Source organism: Benincasa hispida, chromosome 5 (genome assembly GCF_027475165.1).
Source record: "Benincasa hispida cultivar pf3 chromosome 5, pf3_genome.v1.1, whole genome shotgun sequence".
NCBI lineage: Eukaryota > Viridiplantae > Streptophyta > Magnoliopsida > Cucurbitales > Cucurbitaceae > Benincasa > Benincasa hispida.
Genome location: NC_143482.1, coordinates 5,006,933 through 5,030,992, shown reverse-complemented (window position 1 = coordinate 5,030,992; position 24,060 = coordinate 5,006,933). Strand labels below are relative to the sequence as shown.

The window sequence follows — 24,060 nt, the reverse complement described above, 5'->3', positions numbered from 1 at the left end:
AATAATATTTCTCAAATTGAAAGTTAGCACTGATAGCAATTGATAATAGTTATTAGTGATAGCAGCTGATAGCTTTCGATTTGAGAAAATCGGGAAGAAGTGAGCAAAATGGTGGCTAGATGTGAACCTTTTAGTTTTTTTTACCATTTTCTTACTCTATATATAATTATTTTTTACTACATATACTATTATTTTCCGTTTAAATGCAATTAGCCCTATTTTTTATAAAAGAAATTGGGCTATTCTGTCTCCTTGCCCGAGAAGTCTGAGAGCCCAAAGTCAAAATGGCCCAAAATGAATCGTCGAGAAGAAGCTTTTCCGACTCTCTGTCTCTTTCGCTCGGTGTCACTCACTCTCCCTCGCTCCTCTGACCAAGATTACATTTTTTAAATCAAAGATTCTCAATTTCGCTCACACCCAACATTCCTTGAACTGTATATATATGTTTCTGATTGTGGGCTACTGTTCTTCAGCGCATTTCTATACAAAGTGTTAAGTTCAGGTGAAAATGGAGAACCCCCAGAAGCCATGGAAGGTTGAATATGCCAAGTCTTCTCGATCCTCCTGCAAGACCTGCAAAAGTCCCATTCAGAAGGAGAATCTCCGCTTCGGCAAGATGGTTCAGGCCACCCAATTCGACGGCTTCATGCCTGTAATTCACCCATTTCCCTCTTTCATCATTTCCCCCCCTTTTTTGAGTGCCACTTCCCTGTTGAGTTTCTGGGTTTCTTCGTTTAACCCTTCTTGTTAGCTTCACTTGAAAGTTTAGGTTTTTGGTAACTCTGTTTTTGTTCTTCGTATTCTTCATTTCGTATCAGTTTATTGGTTTTTCTCGCTACGTTACTCTCCTTATCATCTTCTATTAACTGTTCGTTTGGAGAATATACATTTTCTTCCACTTGGAATCGGTTCTCACTGACTTTCGCTTTTCAAAACTTTTGTTTATGGAGACATTTCAATTATGTGTATTTTGAAATGGATAAGGATTAATTTCCGATGGGGTTATTTCAATTTGGGTGCGTCGTGAAATTCCCTAATTATCAGTTCTGGCTGCTAATTTATTTAGTTAACAATGCCTTTTCAGTTCTTTTCTTCTAGTTAGAAATTGAGTTTCCTCTTATCTTATGCCTTTTAACTTCTCTATTTTAGTGTTTGCTTGTTAATTGGAACCTATCTCACTCAGACGTCCTTTATTTTCCTTGGCATATTATTTTAAATTCATGGAGTGTACCTATAGTTTAGTTATGATTAGACATTCTTAATGTTGATATGCTCATATTTTTCTGAACAGATGTGGAATCATGCGGCCTGCATATTGAAGAAGGCAAAACAGATTAAATCGTACGTGTACTAATGATATTTTACCATATGGATATTACATGTATAACATATGGAAAATATGCTTATTGGTTCAAATTTACGATGTGATAGAATTGACGATGTTGAAGGACTTGATTCATTGAGATGGGAAGATCAGCAGAAGATCAGAAAATATGTGGAAGACAGTGTAGCTGCAGCTGCAGTTGCTGTTACGCCTGTAGAGAGTGGTATTGAAGTTTCGCAAACTTCACGTGCTTCTTGCAAGCACTGCAAACAGAAGATTATGAAAGGAGAGGTAGCTTGTTTATCCATCTTCTCTTAACATCCTATTCTCTCAATGTGAATATAGTTAAACATCTCTTATCTTTTAACCCTCTATGTAGCTTGTCTTTCTTATTTGGATTTCTTGTTTTCACGTTCAAACCTAAACCAACGAGGATTTAAATGCTGTTTTGAGGATTTAAAGGTCTTAGATATTAGAAATAACTAGGGATCTTTCCTTTTCTTTTCTTTCTTTCTTTTATTTTTTTATTTTTTATTTTATTATTATTATTATTATTAATTTTTATCTATTGTGTCATCCATGTCTATGGACTCATTAAAGAAAAATATTGATTTAGTTGTAACTCAATTCCAAGGTTCGTTTGTCCACTGCCCTAGATGGTAAAGGGGCCAAGGGCCTGGCTTGGTACCATGCAAACTGCTACATGGAACAGTCTCCATCTACCCAAGTTGAGAAGTTGGCAGGTTGGCAAAACCTCCCACCTTCTGATCAGGCTGCTGTTAGTGCCTTGGTTAAAAAGCCTTCATCTGCTGTAAAAAACGGTATGGCCTTCATGTAAATCTACAAAATAGTGTTTTAGATGTTCTAAGCTCATTCATTTATCAACTCTTTTGTATATGTGTACATGGCTTATAGAAGAGAAACAGACGACTTCAAAAGCTGGTAAACGTAAAAAAGACACTGTGGAAGACCAGGATTCTAAAGTTACTAAGGCTGTAGGAGATGTTTCTGAAAGCAGGTCCATGAAAAATGCTATTGTTTCAGCAGACCCCCAAAACTCATCTGATTTAGTGAGTAAACTGGAGGCACAAAGTAAAGGACTATGGAAGCTAAAAGATGATCTGAAAAAGCACGTGACAACTGCAGAGTTGCGGGAAATGCTTGAATCTAATGATCAAGATTCAACAGGATCAGAGCTTGATTTGCGTGATCGCTGGTAGTTTCTTGCCTTCAAGTCTTGCCCCTTTCTTTTCTTATAATTGATTGTTCTTCAGAGACTAGTATTGGACTTATCCTTTCTTTCATGCATTACTGCTTTATGACAATCATGCTAGCATCTTGGTAATTCTTGAACGAATTTTGTTGAAAGGTAGTTGATATAACCTTTTTTTTTCTCTTTTTTATTTTTAAAATTTTTATCTTGGGTATATTTATATTAGTTGTTATGGTTTTGTTTGTTATTCCAAAAGGTTTCTCTTTGTTGCTTCTAATACTGGCACACATTTCCTAATTAATTTGACTTGTTTAGTGCTGATGGTATGATGTTTGGAGCACTTGCAAAATGCCCTATCTGTGCTGGTTCATTACGTTACTCTGGGGGCATGTATCGATGTCATGGATACCAGTCTGCATGGAGCAAGTGTAGCTACTCTACTTGTGAACCAGAGCGCCTTAAGGGGAAGTGGAAAGTCCCAGAAGAGACTGGCAACCAATATCTTAGCAAGGTTTCTGCAAAAACCAATCTTATGTGAAAGTAACACGAATCATGATTTCACATCTTATGGTCTCTTGCAGTGGTTTAAATCACAAAAAGGTGCAAAACCTATTCGATTATTGCCACCACCATCTTCCAGTAGTGCCAATGGCAATCAAGCTTCTAATAGTCAATCACAATCATCAAAGGCTGAAAGCTTGGCTGAGTTAAGAGTTTCCTTCTGTGGATTAAAAGATTCCATGGTAAGATCCAAGCGGTTGTATGCTTGAAATTACTTTCGTTGTGTGAAATGCAATAGTTGAAATCGTTGTGTCGAATCTTGCAGGGAGAATGGAAAAGAAAAATCGAGGGTGAAGGTGGAGCTGTTCATGCCAAGATAAAGAAAGGTATTTTCTTTACTGTCTTTATGACCTCGTTGGTCAGTCACCATGCAACTCTTTTAGAATTTAGATATGTTATGTTAGTCTACTTTGATGACAAAAATTAAGTGCAGATACTAATTGCTTGGTTGTGAGTGGAGATGTGGATGAATATAATACAGAAATGAAGAAAGCAAGGTAAATCATCCCTGCAGTTGTTAGTTGTATCTTTCTTAATCAATTGATTTCCAGTTTCTCTCTCTTTTGGTTACTGAATTCAATGAACAGGAGGATGAAGATACCTATAGTTCGGGAAGAGTATGTGGTAGATTGCTTTAGAAAACAGAAGAAGCTTCCATATGATAGATATAAAGTTGAAGCCACTGGTGAGTCCACCAGCTTGGTCACCGTAAAGGTGAAAGGGCGAAGTGCAGTGCACGAATCCTCAGGCTTGCAGGATACAGGTCATATTCTTGAAGACAAGAAAAGCATCTATAATACAACTTTAAATATGTCAGACCTGTCAACTGGAATTAATAGGTATTCTTGTTTTCTCCCCTGCACCCGAAACTGTTTTCCTATGCATTCATACTAGGTATGTCTGAGATTTTGGGAATGTTGGTTTAGATGTACTGATGATTGTTTTTGCCAGTAGGTAACAAAGGGTGTGTGCAAATGTGTATGTGTGTTTTGAACTTTCATTTTTAAGTAGTAGACTAGTAGACTTCTCTGCTTGGATTGGTCAGTGCAATCTCTTACATATTTATGTTTACTATTGGAAGCTATTATATTCTGCAAATCATTCAAGATGATAAGAGTTCAGACTGCTACATTTTTCGCAAATGGGGTCGAGTGGGAAATGAGAAAATTGGTGGAGTCAAACTTGATGAGATGACAAAATCAGATGCAATACGTGAATTCAAACGGTTATTCCTTGAGAAGACAGGGAATCCGTGGGAAGCCTGGGAACAGAAACTAAACTTTGAAAAGCAGCCTGGCAGATTCTTCCCACTGGATATCGTACTACTCTTCCTTTCATCATTATCACATCGTCTTCTTCACTACCATTACTTTCTTAGTTCTACAGCTCCTCTAGTGATCATGTTACTTTCACTGCTTGAGTCAAGTCTCAATGTTGGAACTTGTAGGATTATGGAGTGAACAAAGATATGCCAAAGAAACCGAAGAATTACTCGACCACTAAACTCGCTCCTCAATTAGCAGAATTAATGAAGATGCTGTTCAATGTGGAAACTTACAGGTTTTCCAAATGACCTTTCTCATTGGGGGTTGGGTTGCTACTGGCTCATGCATGGGTCTTTTAAGATATGTATAAATATTTATTTGTTCGAGTCAAACACTAAGTCTTAAGTCTTGCAGGGCTGCTATGATGGAGTTTGAGATAAATATGGCAGAGATGCCGCTTGGAAAATTAAGCAGAAGTAACATCCAGAAGGGTAAAATGTCTTGAATCTCTCATCAAATACAGGATATCAACCGCATTTCTTGCATATTTTTAGTTCTTTTTTAAATGGGAGTTTTTTTAAGCCCAAATTGATATCTTTTTTTAAAATTCAAAATTGTTTTCTTATATTTCTACTTTCTCTGACATCTACTTCAGGTTTCGAAGCTTTAACAGAAATCCAAAACCTGTTAAACAGTAGCATGCATGATCCGTCTATGAAAGAAAGCTTGATTATTGATGCCAGCAATCGTTTTTTCACCGTGATTCCTTCTATTCATCCGCACATTATAAGGGATGAGGACGATTTCAAGTCTAAGGTAACTGACCACTTATTTCCTAACCAAGTACATGGGGTTCCTTTAACAATGGGAACTTTTACCTTGTTTGCGTACTTTGAAAGAAAGAAACTCAAAACATCTATGACGTTGGCAATTTGAATTCATGAAGGCCTTTTGATTAGAACTTTCTATTGCCTTTTGATTTGAACTTTCTTTGAGCCCTCTTGTTTCCCCTCCTTTAACTGGACTACTCTGCATTGTTTCCTAGTTGAAAATGCTGGAAGCACTCCAGGATATCGAGATTGCTTCTAGGTTGGTTGGGTTTGATGATGACAGTGATGAATCTCTTGATGATAAGTATAAGAAGCTGCACTGTGATATTGCTCCATTATCTCACGAAAGTGAGGATTATAAGTTAATTGAGAAGTATCTTCTCACCACTCATGCCCCAACTCATACGGTTAGTTTACTTCTCTTGTCCTGTCACTTTCCTTCACCGTGCACGAATACTAGCTGATATTGTTTTAATTTGTACCTTTTGGAAGGATTGGGCTCTGGAGCTTGAAGAAGTATTTTCACTGGAGAGAGAAGGGGAGTTCGATAAGTATGCTCCATTCCGTCAAAAACTTAAGAATAAAATGCTGCTGTGGCATGGTAAAGTCAACCTTTTTTTAATATAGAAAATGATGTACTATTAGAAACTTTTTTCTTTCCCCTTTTTAAGCTCATTATTACGTGGGAGTATGAATTCAGTACTTTGACTTTTGGTTGAAAATTAGAATGCCTTAGCTAGTTGAGCTTTACTTATGTTGACTGTACTAATAGGAAGCAGTATATGACGTTAATGTTTATATGGTGTAGGTTCACGGCTGACGAATTTTGTTGGGATACTTAGCCAGGGGTTGAGAATAGCTCCTCCAGAAGCTCCAGCAACTGGTTATATGGTATACCTATTTGGCTATTTGGTGTATATTGGTTCTTAGAGTATGAATTATACTAAAAATTGAAGTACATTTTCTTGTTTGTCTGGGAATATGTTATTGAGTGCAGTTTGGAAAGGGAATATACTTTGCGGATCTGGTGAGTAAAAGTGCACAGTATTGCTACACGGACAGGAACAATCCCGTTGGGTTTATGATTTTGAGTGAAGTTGCATTAGGGGAGGTTTGCGAGCTGAAGAAAGCTGAAGTGAGTTGAATTAGGAATGATAACATTGTTTGTCGTTGAATGGGAAAGAGTTGGAGGCGAATTGATCTTTTTCTTTTTTTGTTGGTTATAGTATATGGAAAAACCACCTCGAGGAAAACATTCGACGAAAGGGCTTGGGAAGAAAATGCCAGCTCCATCAGAACATGTGAAGTGGAAGGATGATGTGGTGGTTCCTTGTGGGAAACCGGTGGCGTCAAATGTGAAAGCTTCAGAGTTGATGTACAATGAGTACATTGTGTATGATACGGCTCAAGTAAGTTTTTTAAAAATGCTTTGGTTTTATTCTTGTATATTCTGATTGTGTTGTGTTGTCTTCTGTTTATATATACTTTATAAAAAAAGTTAACCTTATAATAATAAAGTAATAGTAGAAATTGTCGAGAGAGAAAGAGACAAGTTTTGAATTGGTTATATTTACAATAATTAAGATACCATCTTGTTATATATATTTATAGTTAAAAGAAAGTTGGTTATGGGGGAGGAAAGGTGAGTGCTATAATGGTAGATATATAAGTGCACTGCTTTTGATTCTTCGCATTTGTGGTGACTTTACTCTATCTAGAGAGAGCGGCATGTTAGAGATAAGTTTTGAGAGAGGAAAAAGATCCAAGTTGAAAAAGGTTGAGTGAAAAAAATGATCGAATGAGCCGCTACAATATGATAGCTTTCTAATAATCTTTGGATCTCCGTATTCAAAATCTCTATATGCTCCCTAATTATGAAAAATGATTCTATGTGGTTGCCACATTCAGAGTTTCTCCCTCTAAACCTTTGGATACACATTCAAAATATGTTTTATAATTTCACTCTTATATATCTGATATTGTAACCCCAGCCACATTGTGGTGGGCCGGCACCATAGATAATGGGAGCTACCTCTATGGATTTTAGGTAGAGTTAAAGAAGAAAGTAAAATGTTGAGAAACAATAATTGTTTCTAAAATTTGAACTGGTTATCAGTGATAAAAGCAAAAAACAGAAAACAAAATGGTTATAAGCAAAACTTATTCTAAGATAATGTACTGTATTTGTGACTGAAAACCCTGTTAGTCTTTAATCGTTTCACTTAATTCAACTATTTTCAACTTCATGCAAAGCTTTATTTAGAGAAAATCAATCTTGTTACTCAAATTCAACAACTGAAATCATCATATCATTAAATTTCTTAAAGATATAATTTGCAAACAGCAATTTCACAAGTCGATAAGGCTCCCGAAAATTTGCTTAGTTATAGAATCACTCCCTCCCACATGTATGTTATTGGAATAGAAATAAGAATGGAGACAATGGCATTTCATGTAATTGACTGATTGAGAGTTGTGGATGTGATTAAACAGGTTAAGATGCAATTCTTACTGAAGGTGAGGTTTCATCACAAGAGGTGAGAAGAAGACAACATGTAGTTATTCGAACGGAAGGAAAGTTGTACAGTCTGCAGTTCTGTCATCAGATCAGAAACTGCTTCTTTGTTTTTGTTAATATGGGAAAAGAATTGAACTGTTTTGAACTCTCCTTTTTTGTGCAAGTCTTGAAAAGATCTCATTTTGAGGAGGCAACCCAGTAAGGAGGGAGATCTTTTCTTTCTTCCACCCATGTAAAGTAAATGTGATTTGCCTAAAAACAGTGCTTGAATTGAAATCTTTTGTGATTAGACTTGATAAACAGGTTCAGGACCGAAGTGATATATTCTGAAAGCGTAATCTAAGGAAAGACAGACTGATTGATCTCTCTCTTTGAATCAGCAACATCAAATATCATCAATCAAAGTCCATTATTTTTTTTTTCTTTTCATTGCTTAAGATTCAAGGCAAAGCTTCTTCAATTGAGTGTGATTCTTATCTTTGTTCAAATGGGATGAAAGTTTGTGATTTTGGAATCCTAAAAGTTAGGTTGCTGCTGCTGAATTGCATTGCATGGCTGCCATGTGCATTAGTGAGGTGTTGCCAAATAAATGTTTGCTTATATCACACTCTTACAACAAGCTGGGAAATTGTAGAAGAAATTTGAAGGGAAAAAGAGGAATGCCATTGCCAAAGGCTTTGTTTTCTCTGAAAATCTAGTTGCTGTTTAATGACATGGGAAGAAGAAGCAGTCATTTTCTTCAGTTTAATGACGATGGGATCCATTAAATCTTCTTTAATGTCTTGCCCCTTTGTTTCTCCAAGAGATGTGTCCACTAGAAAGTGAATTGAAAGAAAAGCACTTTTTATTATTCACTTTTCAACTGAATTTGTTTGACCATTTTGTAAGACTCAACTTCCAATGCTTTAGTTTTTTGCACATTTAGAAACCAACCAAGCATTATGTGTCTCATTTGGGTTCCCAAGTCAAAGTGTCTCCAACTCCAATAGATTCCTCCATTTAAGTTCAATGTTAATCTCAAACTTTACCAACTTCATCTGTCTTTGTTCATATTTTGTAGATTATATTAGGTTTAAATAATTATTTTCCATACTCTTAGTTTTGATTCATTTAAGACTACTTTTAGAATGTTTATTTTAGTCTCCATACCTGTTATTTTTACAATGTTCATTTTAATCTCCATACCTGTAAAAAGTAATCGTTAAAATTCCTTCATCTTTATTTTTATTTCATTTTTTTTCAACCATAATTTTAAAATTACATTGCATGTGCTAATTTTCTTACAACGTAAGTGTAAATATGTATCAAAAGGTTTATATTATGTATAAAAGTTATAAATATGTATCAAAAGATCTCTATTATGTATAAAAATTATGTTGAAATTTTGCAAATAGAGATAAAAATGGTCCTTTTTTAAAAGCATAGTAACCAAAACGGATATTTTGAAAGGACATAGGCCAAAATGAACAAAAATTAAAAGTATTTAGATATTGTTCAAGTTGAAAGTTTAAAGACTAAAATGAATATTTTAAAAGGGGACTAAAATGAACCAAAGTCAAAAGTAAAAGAATTGAAGTTGTCACACCCCCTTTCGAGCTCACCTCTCGAACTCGGAAGGAAGCGCGACGACGACAGATACCACCCTTTTGTGATACCTATTGCCCATATGAACTAATTATAATTCATCTTAGTTGAAAATAAGAAAAAACAACTTTATCAGTTCCATATGAATTGTAAGGGTTTTTTACCAAGCATTTGCCCAACCCATTCAACAACCACTTAATTAACATCTAACTTATGGCAGACCTCGTCTTCTCATAACAACTTGGACTCTTCTGCTACCTGCGAAGGAAACATAAAAGAAAAAAGTGAGCTAAAAGCCCAGTGAGTGGTAAGCAACTTACATGGTCTCTTCCAACCCACAGAGACGAATAGCTTAAACAACATATTCACATAGCAAAGTCATTATTCAAACCTCTAGTCCGAACGAGTTTGCTATCTGCTCTACCTACACACGGTAGATAGTTAACCACATCTTCAAATTACTTCTATGTGCACATAGATCCCTCTCTTATGGGCTTAGAAACTAGACTTGTCGGTCCTCTAACCATCCCACATGAGGTTCCTCCTGCAGACTTAAGAACTAGGATCTCATGACCCTCTGACCATCCTCTGAGGTTCTGCCATAGGCTCAGAAACTAGGTCTTTTGACCTCCTGACCATCCCAGGCCACATATTCTCATCATCATTCAAGCTACTCATACATCTATATGCACAAGATCTTAAGAAGAATACCACTCATAGTTCCCTGGTTCCTTTTGGAATCCCGGGCTTGCACTAGCTCAATGTTGACTTAGAGTCTCATGTTTAGGGCTAAAATAACCTTAGAATACCTTCTTGGTCCTAAACTTAGCTTACCAACTCCTATTGATATGAAACTAGGCCTTTGAATACTTCTGGACAGTAGTCAGATGCAAGGCAGGCTTTCCCTAAGCAGTTGGACGCATGGCAACACCTTTTAGACCCATGGATTTCATCTACTCAACGCATGGACTTAGGTGAACACATGACATCAGTGGTTAACGCATGGGCATTCTTTGGCCAACACATGAACCTTACCCCGAAACCTAAACTCTCCCTAAACCTCTCATTTGAATATTTTCTGAAGAGAATTTGAGTTGTGAGCTGAAATAAAGTTCTCTCGGTGTATTTATAGGCCCTCAGAAGTATCCTTGTCACTCTTCCTATGCCACAAACGCATGACACATGGTTTGCACGAGAAACTTATGTGTCAACACCATGCTAAGTTCAGCATAATGGTCCTTAACACCTCCTACTTGCATACGAGCTTGAGGTGTCTTCACATGCATAGTCTAATGAATAGCGCCCCCCCTTGAGATGTTATTCTAGCTTTTGCATGTCCTATTATGTGTCCACCTTACTCTTTGATGGTAGAGCAAGCGCATGCGTCAAATTATAATATAGTAAAACGGTCAAGAGACCGAGTATCGTCCTTTGAGGAATTGGTTTGACTCTTTTAGCTATTCAGAGATTCTTCTAATTTTATTTAGGGGATCGGATTATGATGAGAACCTAACTAATCTAATCCTAAAAGATAATAAAAGATAAAACCGGGGTGAAACTAGACAAAGACACGTTTTAGGATATGATTTCATTAAACAAATTAACCAAATTAATTACTTTGACCTTAGATTGATTCATGCAAATTATAAATCTAGGAGTCTTTTATCCAGGTATCCTCTCTCGAGTTCAACCCTTTCTAATGACTAACCATCGACCCAAATCTCTTTTATCGCTTAATTAGCCATAATATTAAGTTCTTCCGTCAACAATCTCTATTAATCTTCTATCACTCTCGTGCATACTCGTTTAACAATTTAACATGCTAGATCCAACTTAACACCTTTTCTCTTGAGACAGACACTAAGTAAAGAACATTTAATTAGTGATCAGTTAATCAAAAGCATTAAGAACAAACATGCTAAAATAATTATGCATAAATTCAATCCAAGAAGCAACTAATTCAGTTTTCACAATCTATAAAACTAAATCAACACCCTAGAAACACAAATCAATCATTCATGATTACAACATAAACATAGACTATTCATGAAGTTTCCAAACAAAAAGGACAGAAAATAAAAGAGGGAAGAAATTTACAAACCATGTTCTTGAATCCAGAATCGCAACCCAATGACTTCAAATCTTTGATCATTTGAAGCTCCGAGACGCCGCCTTTATCTAGAATTACACTCCCCAGGGAAGCCTCATCAAAATATTGCTTTACACTCTCAAAATAGCCCTAAAAGTGCCTCATCAAATCAAATCAGCCAAAAACTGTTTATATAGACAGCAGTCGCAGTGTTGCAGCGCTCCAATGTAGCGTTGCAATGCTGACGATAATTTCAGCATTATTAATTGTAGTATTGCAACGCTGCAAGCAGTGTTGTGACGTTGCCCTATTTCCATGAGCTCTTTGCCTTGCAATATCATGGGGCAACGTTGCATGCTTGTTCAACGCTACCCTGCCTTCGATTCCCAAAACTTTGACCTTCTTGGGGGTATTTTGGTCATTAATCTTTCAAAATTGCATGTTCTCATCAAATTGCTTGATTTCCTACAATCAAACATTAAAAGCATCAAAGATCTCAAATTAAGCATAAAACTAATTAAATTTTAAGCCCAGAAGATGCACTTTTTGAATGCGTTTCACTCTTGGCTCGTCCGAGGCTTCATTTGATTGAGCCACGTACCCCATTTATTGTCAATCCGAACTTACTCTTTAAGTTTCCAAGTTAACGTATATTGACCTATTGTTGGACGCATGGTTGCTTCACCAGTAACCCTATATGCATCCACATCTTCCTGCACCCATGTGGTGCTTCCAATGCATGGTCTCTTAGGTTTGGACATATGATTTCTTAACTATGTCATCAACTTATTTCCCTTTGTAGCATAAATTCTTGCTTGGCATAAGATAATGGCATGCGTCCACCCTATACATTTTCCTCCTAGGTTATGTGTCCAACTAAGATTTTAAGGTTTCCTTGGTATGACTCTTTCCTAAGACGTCTTATGCTTCCATCTTGCACTTCATAAATCCAAAATGGAATCCACAAGATCTTCTATGCGCCAAACCCTAGCCTCATACGCCCAACTCCAACCTCATGCGCCAAATCTTCTTTCACTCCCTTCTTCTTTGGTTTCTATCTTATTCTCAAAGAATAGGTTACTCCCTCAAACTCAAAGACTTAGCCATGCGTCCTCTTGGTCTTACTCTTCCCTCCAAGACATGCGTCCACATGGCCATTGATGCCCCCAATACTCCATCTATGCGTCCAATTCTTCATCTATACGTCCAAAACTTCACTCTTTAGGATTTCTTCCATTTGTGGTGCCCTACGTTGTCCAACACTTAGCCAATTTTTCTCCCAGAACACCCTATACTCCATCATACCTTCCCTATGCACCCATTATGCTTTACTATGCATCCATCCTGGTGTTCAACGCATGTTTCCCCAGACTCATAACATAATCTCATAGCATAACTTTCCACATCCCTGAACATCCAAAACTGTCCAAAATCTCCCCTTGGGATGCACTTCTATGCGTTCAATATGCTATGGCTTTGGTCATGCGTTGAACTCCTCCAAGATTCTCCACCGTCTCCTATGCTATGAGTTCAACTCTTATTCCCATAGCATATTTGAGCACTTAACCAAATTTTTTACTCCAAACTACTATGTCTCCAACACTTAGAAAGTTTTCTTCCTCCAAGGCATAGTTTAGGTACTTAGTTTAACTCTTCCCTTCCAAAGCTTGAACTCTAAGCTTTTCCCTTCACCTAAGGAAATCCTGTGAGGGCTCGGGTGTTACAGAAGTAGTATGTATAAACCATTAAATTACAGCATTAGATGTGATCCATAAATATTAAGTGCTTCAATTACGTTTTTGGGTTCTCAATTATGATTTTTCTTAATAGTCATGTTATTAAGGATTAGATCGGGATTGTGATAACTTTTAAAATAATTATTGGCAACTGTATATGTATGTTTTTCTTTTACAAAAACTTGTGATTAAGTTGTTACTGCAGTATGATTAGCTGATTTTATTACAGTAAAACTTGATCAAAATGTTTCACATGTCTTGTAGTATGTATGCAACATGTTTCGTGTCATGCGAATTTTGTTTAGAGTTTTCTTCCTTATATGTTGATATGTGTAGTGCATATATGATTTCATATCCTTAGCAACATGTTTTACAAATGTCATGTATGATGCCAAACACAATGTTACGTGATGGGCAAATTCTGCAAATATTTTTTCCTTATTTATTAGCGTATTTTTTAGATTTCGTGGTCTGTCTTACTTTTCCTGCAGAGATTATTTCTTTCTTTTTTGAAAATCTTCTTAAGGCTAACCTATATATCATTATTATTATTATCATAAAAGTGCATGCATTGAGAGTTTTGAGCATAGGGATTGTCTAAGTCTCAATCTTCATGTATTCATATATTGTGATTAAAAACTTTGTATTCCCTTGTTGAGGTTTTGTTACAGCAGTCAATTAGACTTGGTTGGATTGTTGTGAGTGTAGCAAATTACTTAGGAAGTAAGTGAGAACTCAGGATGATTTTTATTTTTTATTTTTAATAGTTGAGGAGAGATCAATCAAAGCGTGGGAAAAGCTTGCTTATGAAGGTGAAAAGATCTCACAATTAAGAGGAGTCTAAGAATGTTGTATTGAGAAGACCTCATACAAAGGTTGGAAAAACGTTATTGTAGAAGTGAGGAGAGCTCAAACTTTGGAGGAGCCTAAGTTGAAACCGAGGAGTAAGTTGTACATGAGTCATTGAGGATGAAGTCTATCATATAAGTACTTTATTGTTATTGCTAAACTCTTTATACAGTGAAGTTTGTTTTAGTTCAAATCAATCTACCATATTAATTAGTTTAAGAAGAATAAGGAAAAAATGTTGATAATTTCTTTTTCCTTTTTGTTTCTATATCAAATAAACCATTAAGTTGAACCAAGAAAAAGCAAACTAAACCAACTAAAATCAACATTTTTTTTAAATTTTTTTTTTAATATAGAATATCAAACTAATATTTCAAACTGATTGGGTTGACTTAGTCCACTGTTTGATTGGCTTTATTTATGTTACTTAAGTTTAATCTTATACCACTAAACTAAATAAACTATTGGATAAACATTTAATAATAAATATAACATGATAAGATAAATGACAAAATGAATGAAATATTAATTGTAATACATAGTAAAATTCCTATCTTTTTGGTAGTAATGATGATTTGAACACTAATTTATGCTTCGGAATTAATTAATTCAAAATAAACATTTCATTTATACTTTAAAATAAACATGCTCATTAATTTTGGCAGAACATGATAGGTAAATGACAAAAGGAAACATGGAAAAGTTTAAGTTATGCATGGTACATACTACATTGGAAAAAAAAAAATGAAGAGTGTGACCCCACAATAAAATTATATATATGTGGGTAAATTACATATTTTCCATAAAGATATTGAATTGCTAAAAGGAGAAAGGGATCTCAGAGTCTGATGTCAGGCACAAACAAGACACCACAAAAACAAGGAAATGGATAATGACCAAAAAAAAAAAAAAATCAACCAAACACAAAAACAAATCATAGACAGTTTAAAGAGAAAGGTCCCAAGATGAAGAAGCTATATGAGTCCTACAATAAAAGCCTCAAGCCATTTAGAACAATGAAATAAAAACCTCACACCGAACAACCAAACTAATCACATGGGAGGATTCAAAGTAGTACTATGGACAAACATGTTATGCTCACACCAAACATATTAAATAACAGAACCAAACAAATCTCCAGACCCTACGCCTCAGTCGATTACTTGCGCTAATGTGGCAAATCCAATTGAGCGTATCCCAATACGAAATCCTACAAGAACATTTCCCTACAAAAACATGTCCCCCAAACAATCTCACTAAAAGGACATGAAAAAAAAAATCCCTCAACTCAACACCACTAGTATACAAAACATAATCACTCGAAATATCAGAACACCATCTACTCATACAATCTTGCATTTGTAATTGATTACAAACCACGTGCCATGAAATAATGAATGTCTGAGAATATTACCTCCAAACCAAAGGTGACTAGTTCAAAGCACCACAAGATACCTAGGACGCACAGACTCCTCGATACTAGTGACTACAAATATACCAAAACGATAAGGAAGCCAAGTTACACTATCCTCCTTACCCACCTTTGACACAATCAAATGAACTTGTAAGGCTAGCTCAACCAGCTCTCCAAAATTAGGACATTCTTAAGTTCCATCAAGGCACAAGAAATCACACTCACTCTTACATGAAGGAATTCAAAATAATCACAATACTAAACTATTGGAGGATAGGGCTCCTACGAACTAAAGGTCAAACCAAACTGAATAAAGTCGCCCATCCCCAATAGAATATCAAACCAAGGACCTGAAACTATCCCAAACGTGAAGGATATCTTGCCAACACTAGGACGAAGACTTATCAGCACAGACTACCTAAATACTTTGACTCCACAAGCTATATGCCCCTACCTACACAACCCATAAGGATCCAGAGAAAATCAAAATAAGCCATAATAATTTCATGACAACAACAACATTTTCCATGAAGGAATATGGCGGATGCCAAGATCACCCTCACAGCACGGAAGACAAACATTCGATCAAACAACCTTAGTCCCACCAATACTATCCAACTTCCCTTTCCAAAGATAGAAGTGAAGCAAACATTCAAAGTCCTGAACAATTTTAGCAGGCAGAACATACTTATTGGCCAATAAACTTAAAGCTTTGTACAACAAAGTGAATAAATTGAAACTGACTGGCATAAGACAAAATCCTAGAAGATTAGCTTCTCTCATGATTAGTAACTCTTTCCAATAGAGGCAAACAACTTGCATATGGAAATCTTTCCGAAATAAGAGGCAAGCCAAGATAACAAACAGGAAGAGAAGCTAGAAGAAACCTAGAAATGTTGTAAGATCCTCAACCCTACTAAGAGGTAGGCCAACACAAAACATCGAACTCATACAATTACTTAATTTAAAATAAACATTTCATTTATACTTTAAAATAAAAATGTCCATTAATTTGGCATAACATGATAGGTAATTGACAAAAGAAACATGGAAAAGTTTAAGATATACATGGTACATATTCCATTGGAAAAAAAAAATGAAGAGTGTGGCCCCACAAAAAAATTTATACATATACACACATACATATGTTAATTACATGTTTGAATATTGATATAAAGGTGAGAATTCAAATCTAAAACTCCCTCAAAGATATTTAAGATAGTTTGGGTTAAAAGGAGTATTCATAATTTGGTTTGATTTGATTCGGTTTTTAAATTACAAAAGCACCAACTTTAAAGGCCTATTTAAGATTGCTTCGTCAAATGTAATTTTAGAAGAATTTTAACTGTTATACATGTTTAGGAAAACAAAGTATTCATTACTTTTTTTTATATAAAAAAAATTATTAGAGTTTAAAAAGCAGCTTTCTAAAAAAATCTAACATATTCTTTATCTAATTATTATAAATTACAATCCTATCCTATTATATTTCTAATTTTTCCTTTTACATCTATATCATTTTATATCAATAAAAGTTTGACTAACTCAATATTTTCATTACAATTATTTTCTTAACTTCTATAAAATGATTTAGGATGAAAATGCATTTTCAAGTGTTTAATTTATAAAACAAGTCATTTTGAAAAAAATTAGGGTGTTTGACAATTACTCAAAATAATTTTAAAGTACATTTTCAACAATTTTTATCAGAAGTGTTTAAATAAAAATGATTTTTTCAAAAACACTTCTTTTTTAAGTCAATTCAAATGGCCCTTAAATTATATAAAATAACTTGCAATCTAAATCATGTAATTTTTTAAACAATTAACTTACAAAAAAATAAATGTTAAATGTTAATATAAAAATTACAATAATAGCTATGGTTGGCCATTATAACTAATCATAATAATTTTGTATTATTTTACAAAACACTATATATGTCGTGGTTATTTTGAGAAATATTAGAATATTTAAAAAGACTATTTGCATAAATGGAATTCAAATCCAAAGTGATAGATTATGTAGTATAAGTATAAAATAATTGCATATATAAAACAAAAAATGGTAAAAGATTAAAAAGTCCACGTCCAATCACCATTTTGCTCACTTATTCCCCATTTTCTCAAATTGAAAGCTACCATTGATAGCAACTATCAACGATAGCAATTGACTGATAGCTGCTATTAGTGATAACTTTCAATTTGAGAAATACTAATACAATCTTGAAATATTAGGTTTCAATTTGCTATCATTTATCGGTGGCTATCATTGATACACTTTCATCAATTGGAATCAACCTTGAAATTTTAACATTTAAGGCTATCAGTGAATGATAGACTTTTATAAGTAGTTATCAACTTTAAAAGAAAACCAACAATTTTGAAAGATTAAGTTATACCAGTGATGGAAAACTACTAGTGGCCATCACTTATGGACTTTCATAAATGACTATCAACTTTGAAAGATTAACACAATAGCTATCATTAATAATTTTCTATCATGACTATCACTGATAGTAGCTATTAATTGCTATCACTAATAGGTTTTCATCAATTAGAATCAACCTTAAAATATTGATACTTAAGTCTATCAATGATAAACTTATATAACTGGTTGTTAACTTTGAAAGAAACTCGATATATAGACATCACCTAAGTTCTAACACCGATATCACTAATTTCACTCATATTGTGGTTATCAATGATAGCTTATTTCACTGATAACATCACTGATAAGATGCTATCAATGATCTCATTGATATCATTCTATTAGTGATAACTCTTTATCACCGATAACGTGTTATCAATGGTTGCTTCTATCACCAATTATGTGCTATCAATAGTAGTTTTTATCACCGGTAATGTGCTATCAATAGTAGTTTCTATCACCGATAACGTGCTATCAGTGCTAATTTCTATAATGTAATTTGTCAGTGATAGGAACCATATTACCGATAGACTAAGTCTATTATTGATGTAACAGGCTATCAGTGATAGAAGTCTATTACTATTAAATTTCATACTTTTAAAGTCTTACAAAAAAAAAAGGGTATGTTTTTAATGTACCAATTTCTCATTTCGTTTCTGTAAAAATCTCAAATTTTAGAAATTGAGAAAAATAGTTTCTTTCAGTTCCTTGGTTCGAAACCTAATAGCTTTCTCAATTCTTTTTTAATTAATTATTTTTTAATTACAAAGTAAAAGTAAGCCACGGAAAATTAATAAGGGAAAAATTGAAGATAGAAAATTAAAATTAACAAAAAAAAAAAAAAAAAAAAGAATGAAATAAAAAAGTAAAAGTAAGCCATGAAAAAAAACCACAAAAAGATTGAAACTGAATGGAAAAAAAGAAACAAAAGAACGAAGAACACAAATGAAATGAAAGGAAAGAAAATGAAGAGGAATAGCGAAGAACAAACTTGCAAAATTGAAAAAAACTTAAAAGGATGATGAAATAAAATTTGAGACAAATTTAGAAAAGGAAAAAGGAAAAAAAAGAAAAAAACAAAGACTGAAACAATTGAAAAAAGCGAAAGAAAGAAAGAAACTGCGTGTAAAACAAGGCAAAAAAGGGTAAACTTCGAAAAATAAAATATTTGAAACTTAATCGGTCAAATGTACCACATCTCTAATAATTTAGAAGTGGTGATATATCCGTAGTAATTATCAAAGACAGTTACAAATATAGATATTAGATTTAAAGTATTAGTAGATATAACAAATATAGATATTATACCAAAAGTATTAGTAGATATAACATAATGAAAATAAAATTACAAATATGACCAAATTTAAATAATCTATCAATGATATACTATATTATTGATAGGAGTCTATCAGTGATAGACCATGTCATCTGTCAACGATAGAAGTCTATTACCGATAGACTTGTCTATATTTGTAATTTTTTTTCAATGATGTTATACATTTAGTTATTATTTCTAAAAATGTTACCAATTGCAATTACCCATTATTTTTTATTGTTCTCTTTACTATAATTTTCCTATTTAAAATAATGACTTGAATGAAGAAATGGAGAATCATATCAATATTTCTGACGTGAATAATGAAAATAATTATTTTCATGTTTTAGATTCTAAGATACAATACATTAGGGAAATTTTTATAAATAAAAACATCTAAAAAAACATTTACATTTTATAGTAAAAAAATTCTAAAAGTGCTTTGTACTTTTGAAACTTTTTATTATAAAGAGTAAATATTTTTAAATATTTTTTATAGGTAAAAATCCCCACAACATTAATATAAAGTTTGATGAGAACGAAAATAAGTAACAACAATTTTACCTTTTTTTTCTTACATTTTATTTGTATTTAAATCGAAATTTGTTCATTTAAAGTTTACATAACAATTATTTTTCTTATCTTCTTACAATATAATTTAAAGAAATAACAAAATATAATTTATGATTTAAACTATAAAAATGATAAATAATTAATTTATAAAAATTCATATATTAAATATCAACCTATATATAAATAGAATAATATGTCTAATTTGGTCATTGTAATTAACTAAGCCACGATAAATTAGGTTTCAACTTATCAAACTCAATCATCTATTCTTTATGTTTAAAATTAAAATCTATCAAACACGAATTTACTTAAAAACGTAGTCGTTAGTAATTATTTTAAAAGGTATAATAATCCAAATAGAGTCTAAAATTATAATTGTTATTAAATAATATGGAGTTTCATCTCAAAATCAAATTGACAATGAGAGGAGTAACCAATCTATCTTATTAAGAGTACGAGGTCCTTTGATTTTTTTTGAATGTGATCCTCAATATTCATATTAACATAATAACACACATATTTGAAGCGAGTGTTCTCGATTTGATCTGACTTATTAGATTCATACTAAAATTTTGTACCCACTAAGTTATGCTCGAGTTAACAAAATCATTATATTTTTTAATATGATTTTGTGGAACACATTTGACATTTGGAATATAGAAGTGTTTTTGTTTCCATTCTTGCACATATGTTTGGCGATTAGTAATTATTAACAAACTTTATGGCTAAACTTAATGTGTTTTCAATTATTATGTTTTGAAAATAATGAGAGAAATATATATATATATAAATAAAATAAAATAAACGCTCGAAAAAGAAAATGAAAAAGAAAATAATAAAAATTAGAAACGCTGGTGAGGACACACTTAATTTAATTAGAACTTAAAAAAAAAAAAAAAGCGGAAAGCGACAAAACGCAGCAATTCTTAGGTGCGGCGTTCGGCGGAAAAACAAAAAAATAAATTAATTATACTATTTTATTAAAACCCATCAATCAAACAAACTCACATTTTCCTTTTGTTTTTCTTTTTGAAAAAAAAAATTAAAACAAAGTCTTGACAAGAAACAAGAAATTTGATGGGAGATCCATTCACAAAATTTTAATTTTTTATAATTTATTAAACTAATAGTACATATTATCATGATGAGCATAGTACAATTAACATAAGATAGGTAATCTTGATTAAAAATTTTAAAGTTCGATTCTCCAATTTTAAATTGGAAAATTTTATTCTAAGTTTAAATATGATTATAATCCTAGACTTTCGAGTTTGTTCTATTTTAATTTAGTCTTTGAATTATCATAATGTTTATTTTTGTCCTTAAACTTTTAGAAAACAATCATTCTAAGTCATCGTCATGTTTCTTCTCTACCTTAAATTCATCTTGTCTAATATCCGTCTCTAGCTTATTTAACTTGAATTTATACATCCTAATTGAGAATTCAGGTACAAAAAACATATCAGATTTAAACCTTTGTTTGATGGATGAGAAACAATGAAATAAAAAAAAATAATTTGAAATTGAGGGGACTACATTAGGAAAACTTTTAATAAAACAATAATCCATCAACTTAAACTATTGGGTCAATGATGATTTAAGACAATTTGTCATACTATCTCAATTTATTAAAAAGTACCAAAAAAAGTATACTTAAGATTTATATAGAGCTCATAAAATAAAAATAATATATCATTAAATGATGTGTCAAAGTAGATTTTTTTTTTTCGAGTTTATATTAAAGAGAGATGTTCCCTACTATCCCAACACACAAACCTTCCATGTCTCCCTTTGACACTCCTTTATAAGAAAAACCACACGCTCACACCCTTATCTCCTTTACTCTTCTTCTTTTTCTTTGCACTTTTTTCTAGTCTACTCGTGCACTCCTCCCTTAGCTTCCCCCCCTTTTTTTTAATTCCTATGGCTTCTTCTTCTTCCTCTAGTGTGTCATGCGGTGGCGGTGGCAGTGGCGGTGGCGGTGGTAGTGGCGGGTCGCCTTGTGGAGCATGCAAGTTTCTAAGGAGAAAATGTGTGGCTGATTGTATATTTGCTCCTTACTTTTGCTCAGAGCAAGGGGCTGCAAGATTTGCTGCCATTCATAAAGTGTTTGGTGCAAGTAATGTTTCAAAGTTGTTGCTTCATGTTCCTGTTCATGATCGATGTGAAGCTGTTGTTACTATTGCTTATGAAGCTCAAGCAAGGATTCATGATCCTGTTTATGGTTGTGTTGCTCATATTTTTGCTCTCCAACAACAGGTGAATATCATTTTCTCTTTTGTTATTTCTTTAATTGCTTTAATCATCGCTTTTTAGTTCAATTGTATTCGTCGCTCGGTAGAGAAGGGTCAAAGAATATGAATTAAAGATTGGTTTTTTTTTTTTTTTTTGTTTGACCCATATGAATTTTAGAGTTTTAAAAATTAAGCTTTAAAACATTACTGTTGTTTTGTTATCTACTCTAACGATGTTTCCAAAATTCAAATTAAAGGTTCAAAAAATTAAAAGGTGAAAAAATATATATATCCTTTTGCTTTTGAAATTTGGTTAAAAATTGAAGTGTGTTTTATTGAGGAAGACTAATTAAATCTTTATAGAATAAGTATAATTTACAGAAACATAAAACTAAAATTAAAATAATTATTAGTCGTTCATAACCCATATAATTTTGTTAAACTTTTGAATTGTAAGTTGTTTGCTTCCATGTGGGGTTTCCTCAAAGAGAGGGCTTGAAGCCAAAAAATTTAATAGGGAGATTCAAAGTTTCACCTTATATAATCTTTTAATCTAGAGAGAACTTCAAAATTCTTAACTTTTTAATGAATCTACAAAACAAGTTATCTCGTCTCCTTTCTTCCATCGTTCTTCGCTCGATTCAGGATCTATTTGAATTGATTTTTGGACATTTAAAAAGTCACATATAAACTTTGATTTTGATTTTTTCTTTTAAAAAAATATTACCGAACGGGTCAATAGGTGCACTAGATTATTTCAACTAGATTGACACAATCATAGCATCCTCATCATCTCCCAACCTCGTATGATAGCACCTTGAATTACCCATATTTAATTTGAATTTGAAATGGTTTCTTATAAATTAACTGTTTAATTTGTTGGGGTTTTGAAGGTGGCCTACTTACAAACACAGCTGATGCAAGCCAAGGCTCAACTGGCACAAACTCTAATGGATTCAAGAGGCAATATGGAGATTCAATGGACAGAAAATTTCAATAACAATCTCTCCAATGGAATCCCAAATAACTTTCAAAATAATTATCAAACTCAGATTATGAACAACAACCCAGCAGTTTCCCCTCAAAGCTCTCTAGAATCAGCTGCCAACAATGATGAAGCATTATTATTCATTAACCAAATTCATAATTTTCATGAGAGCCAAAGCAGATCACCAGAAGAATCTCAATTTCTTCAACCCTTCCCTACAAAAAAACTACCTTCTTCTCATGTTCATGATCTTGGGGAACTCCAAGCTTTGGCCCTTAGAATGATGAGAAACTAATGAAAAAAAGGGTTTAATTTAATTTCATTGTTTTCTGAAAGACAATGGATTTTGATCTGATATATATAGTCAATTATGAGCCCATAAAATTATGTATATAGTTGCATGAGGCATTTATGTTAAACTTTTTTTTCTTTCTTTTAATCTCTAAAGTAAAATGGTTATGAAACGGAGTCTTAATTTGTAGAGATGGAATATGGTAGTGGATTGGTTGCTTTATTTTGTTTTTTTTTCCCTAGATGCAAGGCTACCTTAGGAAAATAGATCGAATTTTATATATAGGTAAGAAAAACTAGTTAAATATGTTATGGTGGTATTAGGAGTTGTTTCTATAAAATGATTTTCTACATGCTTACAGATATGTTTTTTTCCACTAAAAAGTCATTTCAAATATGTCCTTAGAAAACGAGAAATCGAGGAATTATGATAGAAATCATCGACAAACAGAAAATCAAACAAGAAAATCGACATATAGGTAAGAGTTAAAGGGTTTATATGTAGCATGCCTCTGGAATCTTAGACATAATAGGCCCAAAATAAAAATTGAATAGCAATCTCTATAGACTCCGTGCTTGGTCATTTAGAATGTTAAATGACAAACTTTGCTCCAAATTATGCTACTTAACCTAGGATGTGATATGATTTTAACTTGGTGAAATTTTAATATTTTCAACAACATGATGATTTATAAACCAAATTAGTTTGTGTTTCGGTTTTAGATCGTGCTCTAGTATGGTTAAATTTTGAATTGATTGATAAGTTATTTGTGATTAGGCATTTGGAGGAGTTGGAAGTTGGAAACAAACTATTTGGGAGTGTGTTTTGTTTTGAGGTGTTGTTTATCC

At 33.1% G+C, this 24,060-nt stretch overlaps 2 protein-coding genes across 3 annotated transcripts; both read left to right on the top strand.

Moving 5' to 3' along the window:
• The first annotated feature begins 337 nt into the window (after positions 1-337).
• On the top strand, positions 338-8,077 carry PARP1 (poly(ADP-ribose) polymerase 2). Of its 2 annotated transcripts, none has more exons than XM_039032904.2 (20): positions 338-652; positions 1,292-1,341; positions 1,432-1,615; positions 1,959-2,145; positions 2,243-2,540; positions 2,853-3,048; positions 3,119-3,280; positions 3,364-3,424; positions 3,532-3,595; positions 3,686-3,937; positions 4,180-4,417; positions 4,546-4,658; positions 4,778-4,854; positions 5,019-5,179; positions 5,409-5,600; positions 5,686-5,794; positions 6,002-6,084; positions 6,191-6,328; positions 6,420-6,602; positions 7,687-8,077. In XM_039032904.2, the coding sequence occupies exons 1-20, from the start codon at positions 509-511 to the stop codon at positions 7,732-7,734; spliced, it is 2,940 nt and encodes a 979-aa protein (XP_038888832.1). In that variant the 5' UTR covers positions 338-508; the 3' UTR covers positions 7,735-8,077. The 2 variants fall into 2 exon arrangements, with proteins under 2 accessions (XP_038888832.1, XP_038888831.1); XM_039032903.2 differs by having other exon boundaries at positions 2,240-2,540.
• Positions 8,078-21,554: 13,477 nt separating this feature from the next.
• LOC120078635 (LOB domain-containing protein 16-like) lies at positions 21,555-23,359 on the top strand. Its single transcript, XM_039032923.2, has 2 exons — positions 21,555-21,957; positions 22,826-23,359. The coding sequence occupies exons 1-2, from the start codon at positions 21,622-21,624 to the stop codon at positions 23,213-23,215; spliced, it is 726 nt and encodes a 241-aa protein (XP_038888851.1). The 5' UTR covers positions 21,555-21,621; the 3' UTR covers positions 23,216-23,359.
• Positions 23,360-24,060: the final 701 nt, after the last annotated feature.

Excerpts from the sequence above, each read along its gene's own strand:
- PARP1 (XM_039032903.2), top strand. The coding sequence starts at position 509 with ATGGAGAACCCCCAGAAGCCATGGAAGGTTGAATATGCCAAGTCTTCT. Across the intron at positions 4,418-4,545 it reads GATTCTTCCCACTGGATATC|GATTATGGAGTGAACAAAGA; the intron begins GTACTACTCTTC and ends TGGAACTTGTAG. Across the intron at positions 6,329-6,419 it reads GCGAGCTGAAGAAAGCTGAA|TATATGGAAAAACCACCTCG; the intron begins GTGAGTTGAATT and ends TGTTGGTTATAG.
- LOC120078635 (XM_039032923.2), top strand. The coding sequence starts at position 21,622 with ATGGCTTCTTCTTCTTCCTCTAGTGTGTCATGCGGTGGCGGTGGCAGT. Across the intron at positions 21,958-22,825 it reads TTTTTGCTCTCCAACAACAG|GTGGCCTACTTACAAACACA; the intron begins GTGAATATCATT and ends GGGGTTTTGAAG.